This window comes from Peromyscus leucopus, chromosome 1, assembly GCF_004664715.2.
Source record: "Peromyscus leucopus breed LL Stock chromosome 1, UCI_PerLeu_2.1, whole genome shotgun sequence".
Lineage (NCBI taxonomy): Eukaryota > Metazoa > Chordata > Mammalia > Rodentia > Cricetidae > Peromyscus > Peromyscus leucopus.
Genome location: NC_051063.1, coordinates 167,435,971 through 167,448,622, shown reverse-complemented (window position 1 = coordinate 167,448,622; position 12,652 = coordinate 167,435,971). Strand labels below are relative to the sequence as shown.

General features: G+C 55.8%; 1 protein-coding gene and 1 non-coding gene across 2 annotated transcripts; one reads left to right on the top strand and one right to left on the bottom strand.

Annotated features, from left to right (window-relative positions):
* The first annotated feature begins 351 nt into the window (after window positions 1–351).
* Trnai-uau lies at window positions 352–444 on the top strand. Its single transcript is given in 2 exon segments — window positions 352–389; window positions 409–444. It is a non-coding gene; the product is annotated as a tRNA-Ile (tRNA).
* A 3,570-nt stretch (window positions 445–4,014) lies between these two features.
* Zfp36 (ZFP36 ring finger protein) lies at window positions 4,015–6,326 on the bottom strand. The gene is made up of 2 exons (XM_028859188.2): window positions 6,222–6,326; window positions 4,015–5,575 (listed from the first exon to the last, which is right to left on the bottom strand). The coding sequence occupies exons 1-2, from the start codon at window positions 6,243–6,245 to the stop codon at window positions 4,646–4,648; spliced, it is 954 nt and encodes a 317-aa protein (XP_028715021.1). The 5' UTR covers window positions 6,246–6,326; the 3' UTR covers window positions 4,015–4,645.
* Window positions 6,327–12,652: the final 6,326 nt, after the last annotated feature.

Genomic DNA, 12,652 nt, shown 5'->3' with positions numbered 1-12,652 from the left:
CCGAGGCTTCCCCTCCCCCTTGCCGCCGCTCGGGCTCACATCCTGTTCCCGCCCGCTGGGGGGAGGGGCCGCCTTCCGGCACGCCCTCCCGCAAAGGGTTAACCCCCCGCCCCCTACTCTGAATATTGGCGAGCAGGCGGGTCCCGCCCACATTCCAGGCGCCGGGAGGACTTTTACCTTTTACAGCCGGGGCCCGCGAGGCGTGAGAATCCGCGGTCGTCCCACACGGCCGTTCCTACTGGCCGGTCAGAGGCCTTCGCATTTGCATATGCGATGCGGGGCGGGGCTGTCCGGCAAAGTCGCGCGGCTACGACTGACTGAAGGACTCAGTGGCGCGAGGGTGCGGCCGGAGCTCCAGTGGCGCAATCGGTTAGCGCGCGGTACTTATATGACAGTGCAGGCGGAGCAATGCCGAGGTTGTGAGTTCGATCCTCACCTGGAGCACTACTTTTCCTTCTTCCCTTTTAACCGGAGGTGCTTTGTGTTCTCACATCCGTTTTAGAAGACTTTACATTTTATAAATCAACCACGCGGTTCGTGTGAAACAGGATCTCACCACGAACACTCTCGCTGTCCTGGAACTCACTCTGTAGCCCAGGCTGGCCTCGAACTCACAGAGATCCACCTGCCTCTGCCTCCCGAGTGCTGGGATTAAAGGCGTGCGCTACCGTCTCGGAACCCACAGCAGTTTTGAGGAATGAACATTATTTCCTTGTCAATTTTTTTCAATGGTCGGTTGGAACAGCTTCGGAAGTGCAGTTCCATTCTGGTCGCCAGGGGGCAATATCGCCCCTCGTTAGGTGGCCTGGGCATCGAATGGAATCTAAGTCTCAGATCCTAGCGATGAACGGTTAGAACAGGTCGTTTTCAGGTTTCTGAATCGTTTTTTCGTGTTGGTTTTCCAACACATACTGAACACTCATTAGGTACCGTTCTTCCTGTCCCTGAGGACTTGACTTTCTACCAAAGAGATTGCTACAAATCTATGAATTAAGTACATATTTTGACTTTCACCGTGTTGCCCAAACTGGGCTTAAACTCCCGCTTCCATCACCTTCTGGGAATGTAAGCATATCTTTACATTAGGTAGTGATAAATATGGAGCAAGTTGAGTAGGGCCAGATGTGGACTATCAGAGTAGTCAGAGATCCTTTTTTGGTTTTTGAGACAGGGTTTCTTTGTGTAGCCTTGGCTGTCCTGGAACTTGAATTTAGAGATCCGCCTGCCTCTGCCTCCTGAGTGCTGAGATTAAAGGCGTGCGCCATCACTGCCCGGCTCCTAGCCCTATGTGTATGGGTGTTTTGTCTGCATGTGCTTGGTGCCCAAGGAGTCTGGAGGAGGGTGTTGGATCCCCTGAACTCTGTGGGAGCAGTCAGTCTACTTAACTGTTGATCCTTCTCTCCAGCCCCAGGGAAGATCTTTAAAGAACACCTGGAGGAGGGGAGATGTTCACGCTAGGGCTGAAGACCGGTGTGTTAGTGGAGCAAGTGAAAAGAGCAAGCAGCGGGGTGTGTGTGTGTGTGTGTGTGCACGCGCGGTGTGTGTGTGCGCGCGCGCAAATGGGGCGGGTGTGTGTGTGCAGGGACTCTGGTGTTGGTAAGGATTTAGGACTTGACTCTTTGTGATATGACTCTGGTGTTCGAACAAGCTTCCCTGGTCTCCTTGGGGAAAGGGACTGGGGGTGGGGGTGGGGTGGGGGTGAGAGCAGAGCGCCGGCGAGCAGGCACTTCTAGATCTGAGTAGGAGCAAGGTAGCTTTCGGTGAGGGGCTCTGGGAGCTGGAGTGAGTTACAAATTTGGGGGTGTGTCCAAGACAGGTCTGAGTGTCTAATAAATGGGCTTGTGCCATATTCTTTTTAAAAGTATTCGGTTTTGGCAGGCGGTGGTAACCTGTGCCTTTAATCCCAGCACTCATGAGGCAGAGGCAGGCAGATCTCTGAGTTCGAGGCCAGCCTGGTCTACAGAGTTCCAGGATAGCCAGGGCTACAGAGAAACCCTGTCTCAAAAAAAAAAAAAAAAAAAGTTTTTCTTTTCTGCATCTGAGTGCTTTCCCTTGCACATAAGTGCACTGCAAGCATGCCTAGTGCCCAAGGAGGCCAGGAGAGGGCGCTGGATCCTCTGGAGCCGGAGTTGTGGGCTGCGATGTGGGTCCTTTACAAGAGAAGCAAGTTCTCTTAATCTCTGAGCTATCTCTTCGGGGTTTCGTGTCATAGTCTTAGACCAGGGCTTTGCAGACACTAAGCAGGCACTCTGCACTTAGCTACATCCTCAGCCCATGATGTGTGTGTGTGTTTGGAAAGAACAAGAGAACTGGGGATGGGGGGAGACCATTGTCAAGGGTGGTAGCTGTGTGGTTTTCCCTTCCATCTCTCGCAAATGCCCGGCACTGCTTGCTCTCCTTCCCTCTACCTTCCCGATGCAGAACTCTGGGTTTGTTTCCCTCTCCCAGCCTTGTTCCACATACCGGGGCCTGAGACTTCCCACAAGGGAGGCAGTTTCCTGGAAGAGGAGACCAAAGGTCAGGAGAACGGAGTGAAAGACAGGCAGGGCTGGGGAGAGGAGAAGAGTGAGGTTAAGGGACATTTAGGGGAGGAAGGACAAAGGAAAGGAGAGAGGACCAATAAGAAGCAGAGGACCTAGCAAGGAGGGCTGCAGCTTGAGGCCGTCTCAAAAACAAACCCAACAAAGTTCTAGGGGCTAAGAGACAGATCGGGAGGAGCAATCGGTGGGAGGAGCTGGGGAGAAGAAGAAAGAAAAGAGGAGGAATGAGGGGGTGGAGGCTGAGACGGGGGAGGGAGCGGAGGAAAGAGGCGGAGCGCGGGCCCTGACGCGGGCAGCTTCCGGGCGCGGCGGGGCTGGCCGCCGCCGCGGTCTCTTGCCTTGTATGGTCGGAGGACGCCGCTGCCCTGCCCAAGCGCCCTGCCAGCCCGAGCAGATGTAGCTCCGGAAATGCCCGATCGCGATCGGTCCCAGGGCTCTAGGGTCGGCAGATGCTAGAAGGCCGCGACTCTTCTCGTGTTTGGACCCACGAGTTGTCAGGAACCTGAGACTCCTAGAGTCTAGAAGCCTCACACCTATTTAAATCCCAACCCGGTGGGGCGCACGTCTGTTATCTTAAACATTCATGAGATTGAGGCAGGAGGATTACCGAGAGTTACAGGCCGCTCGGGGTTCAGAGGGAAGACCGACCCAGTGTCCCCTTCTTTCCTGGCAATAAATAAATAAATCCATAAAGAGGCGGGTGAGGGCTCAGCAAGTTAAAGGCACTTGCTGCCAAGCCGGAAGGAAGATCCTTTTCTATCCCCGGGACCCGCTTTGTGGAAGAGACCGATTTCTGCAGGCTCTCTTCTGACCTCCACACTAGTTAGCGCGCGAGCACCGTACGGGTTAAAAAAAAAAAAATGAAGCCGGGCACGGTGGCTTGTGCTTGATCCCCCAGCATTTCAGAGGATGAGGCCGGAGGTTGACGAGAGTTCCGCTCCAGCTTGAGCTAGTTTCAAAAAAAAAAAAAAAAAAAAGCAATCTGAAGTCCATCCCCGCTCTCTCTGCCGGGTGCAGGGTCCCCTAGGGCCCGGCTTCGAGGTGACCCCTTGCCCCCGGCCGCCTGGGTTGGCGTTCCGGCACATTCCGTCCTCCCCGCCCCGCCCCGCCCCGCCCTCTACCCTTGGCCCCGTGGGGACGGAAACATCCCGTCCCTGCCCGAGCTGGGTCAAGAGCCGGAGGGACAGGACTGGAGCGCCCCCAGCGCCTGCAGAACTAGCTCTCCTGGTTCCTGCTGGGTGACCTCATCTCACCACGCCCCCTCAGGTGAACAACCGGCTGGTAACGTCACTTCCTGCCAGGTAAGCGACACTAGGCAGCCCAGCTCCCTGGCGAGTCTGGAGGTCAGTTTACCCACCATCCCGTGGCTGTGGGCCGTGAAAAAAACAAAAACAAATTTCATCTCAGTTCACACTCAAGACTTTATTTAAAAATTCCAAAACAACCACAAAAATAGACCTGTAAGGTAACAATATATTACTTAATATATTATAGTATATTTAATACAGTATCCATTTTAATATTACAAAAAGGAAAACGAAGTAGACGACCCAATATATATAAATACTATAAAATCTTATTACAATAAATAAAGTCGTCATAAATAAAGGGCCCACTGGTTGGGGCAGAGGGATTTGGCAATGGCTTTGGCTATTTGCTTTCAGAGGGAAATTTGAGCACCAGGATTCTCCCTCGGGGAGGCTTCAACCACCAAACGCTGAACCTTGGGGTCTAGTCAAAACTGGGATGGGGTTGTGGGAGGCAGCTCTTCACAGCACGTAAGATTCCAGGAGACCAGAGGTGGGGAGGGGCTGGTGCATACCTATACAGCCCCCAAACCTGGGGAACTAAGGAAGGATTATCTCAAGTTTGAGGACAGCCTGGGCTACATAATGAGCCCCTATCTCAGAAACAACCCAAGAGTATGCTACATCTTAGGTACCCCAGGAACCAATCCGCCTAAACACTGAATTTGCAACTAGGGACCTGCCCCAGCACAGCACCAGGAGTGGGTTAATGCATTCTGGAATGTCAGGGAGAAGGTCCCCACAGCAATGAGCCCCGCCCTCTTGAGATCTAGCTGATCCATACTGGGTGGGCATTTGTCACTCAGAGACAGAGATGCGATTGAAGATGGGGAGACGCCTTGGGGGTGCAGGGGGCGCGGGAGGCCCAAACACTCCGGCCTCAAAGACCGGTGAGTCTGACCCACCCAGGCTGCTACCGCTGCTGGCATAATCATCAGGATCGGATCCCAGGGAGTGTGCAGATGGGCTCCGAGCCAGGCCACCCAAGGGCCCCCAGATGGTGTTGGCGGTAGACCTTCGGCAGGAGGGGCAACAGGCTGGAATAGGGTCTCTTCGAGTCACAGGGGTCCCGGGGGCAGCAGAGAAGGCAGAGGGAGAAAGTGGAAGGTCCCCAGGTGGTGGTGGGGAGCTGGAGGGCGAAAAGGAACATGAGGACAGGGAAGGGCCAGGAAAGCCTGGCGGTGGTGGCGAGGTTCTGCGGCCTGAGGGCAAGCCTGAGAAGCTGATGCTTTGTCGGAGCACATGGGGCTGGCCTGGAGCAGCCAGGTCCTCGTTGGGATTGTGGATGAAGTGGCATCGAGAACCGTAGGGACAGCGGCCCTGGGTGTAGAACTTGTGGCAGAGTTCCGTTTTGTACTTGGGGTGGCGATTGGCCTGGCGCAGTTCACCCAGGCCGTGGGCAAACTGGCACTTGGCCCCGTATCGACAGCGCCCGCTCTCTGAGTAGGTCCGACAGAGCTCAGTCTTGTATCGAGAGGAGGTGGTGGGAGTTGAAGTAGGCGAAGTAGGCGAGGGTGACAGCTCAGGCCCCGGGCGGGGAGCCAGGGGTGCGAAACCAGGGGGTGGCGGTACCCAACCACAGCTTCGGCCCTCCACCAGGCTGGTGGAGCGGCCGGTCAGGCGAGAAGTGACCCCAGATGGGATGGAGTCAGACGAGTTTATGTTCCAAAGTCCCGACTCCGTTCCTCCGTGGTCGGACGACAGGTCAGGGTTTATCGACAGGAGGCTCTGAGGGAAACAGGGTTCGGTTAGGTTAGGCCACCAGAAAGGGTAAGGTGACGACGCCCCGCCCCAGCTGTAAAGAACTTCACAAGCTTGCCATTCCGGTTTGTGGGTTCTCGGCCTGAGCCCCACCCGGATCACACAAACTACAGGGAGAACCTGATCCTGGAGATTTGAGTGTTTCAACACGACTGAAGCTAACCCAGAAGGATTTAGGAAACCCAGTACCCCCGACGGAACAAGAGGCGGGACCCCCAAACCACAGCACACTCCTGTTCCCCAACTTTGGGCCTCTAGACCTCCCCGGATATGACCGCCCATGGGCACTCCAGTTTCACAACTTAGAGGAACCGGCCAAAGCCGACCCAGGCCAGATCTCTCTAGAACTCTGGCCGAGTCAACTCCCCTCAACCCTGTACCCGCCAGGGCGCCAAACTCTCCAGAGGCAGCGAAGGGGACCAGGCAGGTGTTGGGGCTGCTTCCGCCCCGCGCCAGTGACAGCGGTGCGCCCGCTTTCTGTGCCCAAGGGCCCGCCGGCATCCGGGCCAAGGCCCTTTCTCACCTCCCGCCGGTTAGGGCTGGTCTGAGAAGGGAGGCAGCGTCCGCGGCCTAAGTTTGGGGCGTCAGGGCGTGCCGTCTAGCCAGTACTCACCTCATAGATGGCAGAGAGATCCATGGTGGCGCGAGTGGCCGTGGAGTTGAGACCGACAGTCGGGTCGCAGAAGTCTGGCTGTGGCCCGCGGCGAGAGCGCCGGCCTTTTATAGCTCTCGGCCTGGGGGCGTGGCCGGGGCGTGGCCGGGGCGTGGCCAAGGAGCTTCCCGGACGCGCCCCCGCGGCGTAGCCGGCCGCCGGGTGCTAGGCCCCTTCCGCCCCTCTGCGGGTTAGTTTGCTGAATGTGCCTGAGCTTGGCTCGAGGGCAACCCCGGCCCCTCTCGGGAGGTAGCGGGGTGTTTGTGTGACTGACAGGTGGTGATGGCCGTGGGGCGTCTGAGTCGTTTTCAAAGGTTGAAGACAGTCGGGAAGGGAACCGGGGCAGAAGTGGGGGCAGGGCTCCAGGGACAATTTGACAAGGGCAGAGACTGAGAGGGCGTGTGCGCGTGAGACAGACGGGGGCGGGGAGACAGAGATGGCCAGGAGCCGAGAGAAAAACAAAGAGACAGTGAGAGACACTCACGTTGGGCCAGCTGTTTTAGGGCTGTAGTTCCAGCCACTCGGGGAGGTTAGGGCCGGAGGCTAGTAAAATTCAAGGCCTGGCTGGACTCCAGAGTGAGTTCTCGGTCACCCTGGACCACTTAGTGAGACCCTTGTCTTAAAATAAAAAGGGTTAGCCAGGCGGTGGTGGTGCACGCCTTTAATCCTATCACTTGGGTGGCAGAGACAGGCGGATCTCTGAGCTCGAGGAGGCCAGCCTGGTCTACAGAGCGAGTTCCAGGCTAGCCAGGGCTACACAGAGAAATCCTGTCTCAAAAAACCAAACACACAGTATAAAGGGCCTGGCGGTGGTAGGTAGCACACGCCTTTAAAACCAGTTTAATTCCAACACTCCCTATGGCTGAGGCAGGTGGATCTCTTGAGTTCAAGGCCAGCCTGGTCTACAGAGTGAGTGAATTCCAGGCCAGCCAGGGCTACACAGAGAAACCCTGTTTTAAAACAAGCCCCCTCTCCCCGCAAAAAAAAAAAAAAAAAAAAAAAAAAAAAAAGTCAGTGGCATATGGCTGTGATCATGGTTCTTTGGAGGTGGAGGAAGCAAGATCAGGCGTTTAGTGGCAGTCTCAGCTATTGAGCGACTTCTAGGTCCTGTTTCTAAAAAGGGAAACCACTGCGACAGGGAGGGGGTAGGAAGGCGCGGCTCAGTGCTGGAGTGGGTTCCTACTACACACGGGGAAACATACACCGAGGAGAGAGACAGTAGGGTGCCGGGAAACAAATGGAGATGACCAAGTCGGTTACAGAAATACAAGAAGCCAAGGCGAAATAAAAACTAAAACCTCCAGGCACAGAACCTGTAAGACCGAGTCAGTGATCAACTCGGCGCCCAACCCCCTGGTCTAGCAAGGCTGGACAGGGCCCCTTCCCCCAGCTGCGCTTTAAATTACTAAGAGGTTTCGCTTCCCAAAACTCAAGGTGGGAATAGCTTGAGTCTCTACTGAAAAACCTTCAGCGCTGAATGGGTCTCTTGTAATGTAAGCAGGCCTTAACTCAAGTTTAAATTCTCTCGAAGGTAGTTCTCCACCAGATCTGTTTAGGGTTTTGTTTTTTAGCAGGACCCCCTGGCTGGCCTGGAACTTGCGATCCTCCAATCCCCACCACCCAAGTAGTGTTAGGATTACAGGCACGCCCCGCCGCCACACCCAAGTGAAAAAAAAGAAGTGTTACTTCAAGGATATCTTCAGTGAAAAAGTGTTTGTGTTTGGGGGTTATCATTGCTTAGGAGTGTAATTACAATGCTGGGAAGTTCTTGCACGGTGCGTTGCGCACTTGTATTGAGGTGGGGAGATTCTGCCAGGCTTCTCACTGGTTTGCCTCACCGGAGCGGGGGGCGGGGGGGGGGGGGGAATCCCTGGTATATCGCTTTCTGGGGCCAAGGGGCCTTCCTGGGCTGGTCCCGTGAGCTGGGCGGGCCCGCAGGCTGCTGTGGCACGGTTGCGGCCTCCCGCTCGCCTGTGACTCACTCGCCCTGGGCGGGGGAGGGGGGCCTTCCTGGAAGCCGTGACGAGGACGCTCCGGGACGCTTGGGTTCCTCTCTTGTAACCAGGGATCCAGTCTGTTGTAAACAGTCTCGAGGACAACGGGAAAAGAAGGGAAGGAGGGGCCCAGAAAACTTGCCTCCCGCCCAGTTTACAAATCCCTGAGCCAGCCGATTTTAGGACCAAACGCAAAAAACGGGGGTTGGGGTGGGGCGTGCTGGGGTTTTCGGAGGCCAGCTGGGTCTGGATCGTGGAGGAGTGATTCCAGTTTCGATTCCCTGGAGACTGGGAGCTTTTGCCATCCCTGACTCAGCCTGGACCCCTCCTCTATCTGCTGAGTCATTGGGACTAAAGCCTGGCCAACTGGGTCTCAGCCACTCTCCAAAGGGTGCCGGAGGGAAGGGGGCAGAGGTGTGACGATCCTCAGAAAATCACTTCTTCCTCTCCCCCCCCCCCCCGCCCCAACACGGGAGCCCTGGCCCCCACAGCCTGTCCAGGGATCCAGACAGAGAGGCGATCTTCAGTGGGACCTGGACTTCTTCAGATCCAGGCGTTCAGCCTCACTTACTCTCCCTGGGACCCCTGGCCCTCCTCCCTCGGACCCAGGTGTCCAGGTCCCACTCCCCCTCACACTCAGAGATCCAGGCCCCAGGCCCTATTCTCTAGACCTAGGAGTCCGAGGATCCTATCCAGCCCCTGCTTCCCAGCAGGAAGTTCATGGCCTGACTCCTCCCTGCTCCCCACGTAGCCAGCGGGGAAAATCCGCGGCCCTGGCAGTGGCCGGGAATCCCCTCTGGAATGACGGTGGGGAAGGGGGTGGCCAAGGTCCTGCGGGGCACTCGGCCACGTCCTGTGCGCGCTGGGGTGGGGGCTGGGGGAGCGAAAGGGGCGGAAACCAGAGAGGCTAAAAATATAGCAAGCACTTCCGGCGGGGGGGGGGGAGAGGGGGGAGAACGCAGAGCTGAGTTTCCAGAAAAACAAGCGGCGACGGGAAACTTGGGGGTGTGAGAGCCTGTGGGCGGGCTAGAGGGCCCGTGTACTCGCGGCACGTGCGTGCGTGCCTGTCGAGATTGCCTGCGAGTGTGGTCCAGGCAGGGTGCTGCAGGGGCACAGCCAATATGCCAGGCTCCCGCGGGAGGGAGGTGTGCTTGCTGGTGTGTTGAGGGGAGTCCAAGGTCCGCAATTGGGGGCGTAGGTGCGAGGACAGTTCTGTGGCCCGTGGTTAAGGTCCCCATAGAACAGGACCCTGTAAATAAATGTGAAGCCACCTGTCTGTACCACAGGCTAGATCATGTGGGCTGCAAACGGCCTCTGCAGGATTGCCAACTGTAGCTACTGCAGCTGTCTTTGAGGGGCTTCATGGGAACTGTCACTTCCATCTGTGTGTAACCGAGCTGCTGTGGGACCTGGGGTGACTTCGTGTGTCATTGCTCACAGGTGCCTGGGTGATGGGATTGTGCTCGCCCACACTGTTGTAGTGTGTGTTCAGTGGTACTTGTGGGTCTGTGCCCTTGTTTGTGGCTGTCTTGGATGTTACGTGGTAGACCTGAGTCTGGACATAGTTCCTCCGTGGACCAGTCACAAGGCAGTGAAACCAGTGAACTTTGGTGCCTGACGTAGCAGCGGGCACACGATGGGGGCGAGTTGCTGGTTGTGTTATGCTCCTGTGTCTGCCTCTGTGGGCAGAACAGACGTGCACACGCCCGCACCTAGAAGCTGAGTGTCTGAGCCGATCTTATCTGTCCCCAGCGAATGAGGCTGCGCTGCCAGAGCTGAGTCAGCTGTGATGGGCAAAGTCTTGATGGGGCGAGAGATAGTGGACTAAGTGGTGGCTACAGGGTTCGGGAGTCACGTGCTTAGATGGGTGCTTTAGTACTTGCTCATGGAGCAGGGTCCATGTGTGTGGGAGGATGGCCAGTGTGCTAATCCCTGCTGGGGGTGGGGCATGTGCCCATGGTCAGCCTGTAGATCGGAGAAACAAGGGTCCTACTTCTGCCTCTCAAGTGCCGAGATTACAAGCATGAGCCACTTTGGCTGGCTCTGTGGTTTTTCATCTCATACACATCCCTCCCTGGCGTGGGGTTTTGCACAGGCCTATACAACTCCCTCTGTGCCCGTAAGACTGGGAAAAGGCCCTTCATGACCCATCCAGGCTTCCTCCCATGTTCCCGAACCTAACCTCTTCACTTCTGAGAGCACATTCCTGCCAGATGTTGGCCAATGCTCTGTGGTTCCCGACACTTGTGCTGGGGGTATTGATAAGACCCAATTCCTTTTCCTTCCAGTCTGCTGTCACCTGCTTAGCAAGGGTTTCTTTGACAGACTGGCTTATTTCTGCCCAGGCTGGTCTCAAGCCATCCTCCTGCCTCAGGCTCTCAAATGCTAGTATGAGTGTAGGCCACTAGCCCACTTCTTTTTTAAACAAGTGTGTGTGGAGGTGAGAAGACCACTTGTGCGAGTCAGTTCCCTCCTTCCAACAAGCAAGTTCCGGGGACTGAACTTAGGTCACCTGGCTTGGTGGCAAGTGTGGTTACCACTGAGCCACCTCAATGCCCCCCACACCCCTCTTTCTCTTTAGAGACAGGCTCTCACCATGTAGCTCTGTCTGGACCTAAAACTTGTATTGGTTCTCCAGCATGCTGGAATTACAGGCTTATATACCACGATGCATTTTGTTCATCTCTAGGAACATAGGAATCTTCACTCACACTGCACAGGGCCCTACAAAAGCTGCCCTGTTTTTTGAATGAATGTAGCTCGGTGCCCATCTCCCACGGTGTGGGGTGGTGGAACACACACCTGTCACCCGGAGTGTGGTTTTAAGCATGGGCCTTGCAGCATCTGAGTGCTGGACGCCACGCCTACCCGCACGTGATATGCTGACATCACCCTGTAGGGCCAGGGCCAGCTGTACCTGGCTCCTTGTACCAGACTGCCCTATCCTAGCAAATATATGGTGTGAGCCCTGGTTGGAAACTGATGTGTTCTGCCTTGTATTTTCAGTTGTATACAAGCTCACTATATCCCTGAACCATTTCTAGAAACGAAGACTGGCCAAGGAGACGTGTGTTGGGTGCCCGAGTGATCAGTCAGGTGATCTGATGCTGTGCCACTTTGGGAAAGAGTTCCAGTTACTATCTAGGTATTGTTAAGGGCTTGGCTTTTCTTTTGGTTGAGATGACGTGAGGTTTTACTATGTAGCCCAGGATGGCTTTGAACTTGCAATTTTCTTGCCTCCACGTCAAGGTATCAAGGCATTTTGTAAGTGTAGTTAAAGCAAATGGTGGTGCAGCCCTGTAATCCTAGGAGTTGCGAGCCTGAAGCAGGAGGATCGATCCCAAGTTCAAGACTAGCTTGGGCTCCATAATGAGACTCTATCTCAAAAAGAAAGTTGAACATGGTGCTCTGCATCGAGTCTGTCATCGCCAGCCCTTGTGTGGAGAAGAGGGAGGTGAAGACAGGACAATCGGCTGGGAGCTCCCAGGCCAGCTAGCCTGGAGTGTGGTGCAGGAAACAATAAGATGACAAAGGACCATCCCTGCCTCAGACCAAGAGCAAAGGAGACCCGCTCCACCCAAGGCCAGCTGTCCCCCCACACATGGAAGCATCTTCCATGCACATACACGCACACACGCACGCATGCACAGAGGGTATAATCACAACGCGTGGGAAGTTGAGGCATGGACAGCTGAGTTAGATTTTGAGGTTGGTCTAGGCTACAGAGTGAGACCCTGTCTCCAGGCTCAAGATCAGTGACTTTAGGTAAGGACCTGGGGAATGGAGGGGATGATTTAACCAGACAAACAGGTAGACCTCAGGCTTCCGGGCACTGAAGGCAGGCAGGGAGAGGAATGCCCAGGCGGTGAGTACGCACTTGCACTTGGAGGACTTCCCAGCGTTCCCAGGGTGGGAACCTGAGCGCCTGCACATCAGTTGGTGACATGGGAACTGGGCACACAAGGTATTGGGTGGGACAGTTCCTCTCACGGCCAGGCCTGGGTTGGTCGTATCCAGGCCCGCAGGCTCTAGCTGAGCTCCTCAGATCTTTGGGAAGTGGGGTGTTGTGGGGTTCTCCCTCCCTCCGTCCCTGAAGCCCCCTCTCCAGGCCTGCTTCCCGGAGAAGCTAGGTTCTTCCCCAGAACCCATGATTCATTCCTGCTGGGGCCTTTTCACTTCTGCTTTGGGGCTAAAAATATAGGGACCCAGGAGTCCCTTGCAGCAGCCTCCCACACATTGCACAATGGCCCCGCTAGAGCCCTGCTGACGCAGGGTAGAGCCGGACCCAAAGCTCCTAGGTCGTATGTGCTGAGGTCAGGGCCTAATTCCTGCACTTCTCCTTTTCTGGGTCAGAAAGTCCCTTCCTGTAGCCCCAGGTAACCCAGCATTTTGGTTCCC

Bases quoted from the DNA above. Each gene is read 5' to 3' on its own strand.
- Zfp36 (XM_028859188.2), bottom strand. From the start codon at position 6,245: ATGGATCTCTCTGCCATCTATGAG. The intron at 5,576-6,221 runs GTGAGTACTGGC...TGTTTCCCTCAG, and splicing joins ATCTCTCTGCCATCTATGAG to AGCCTCCTGTCGATAAACCC.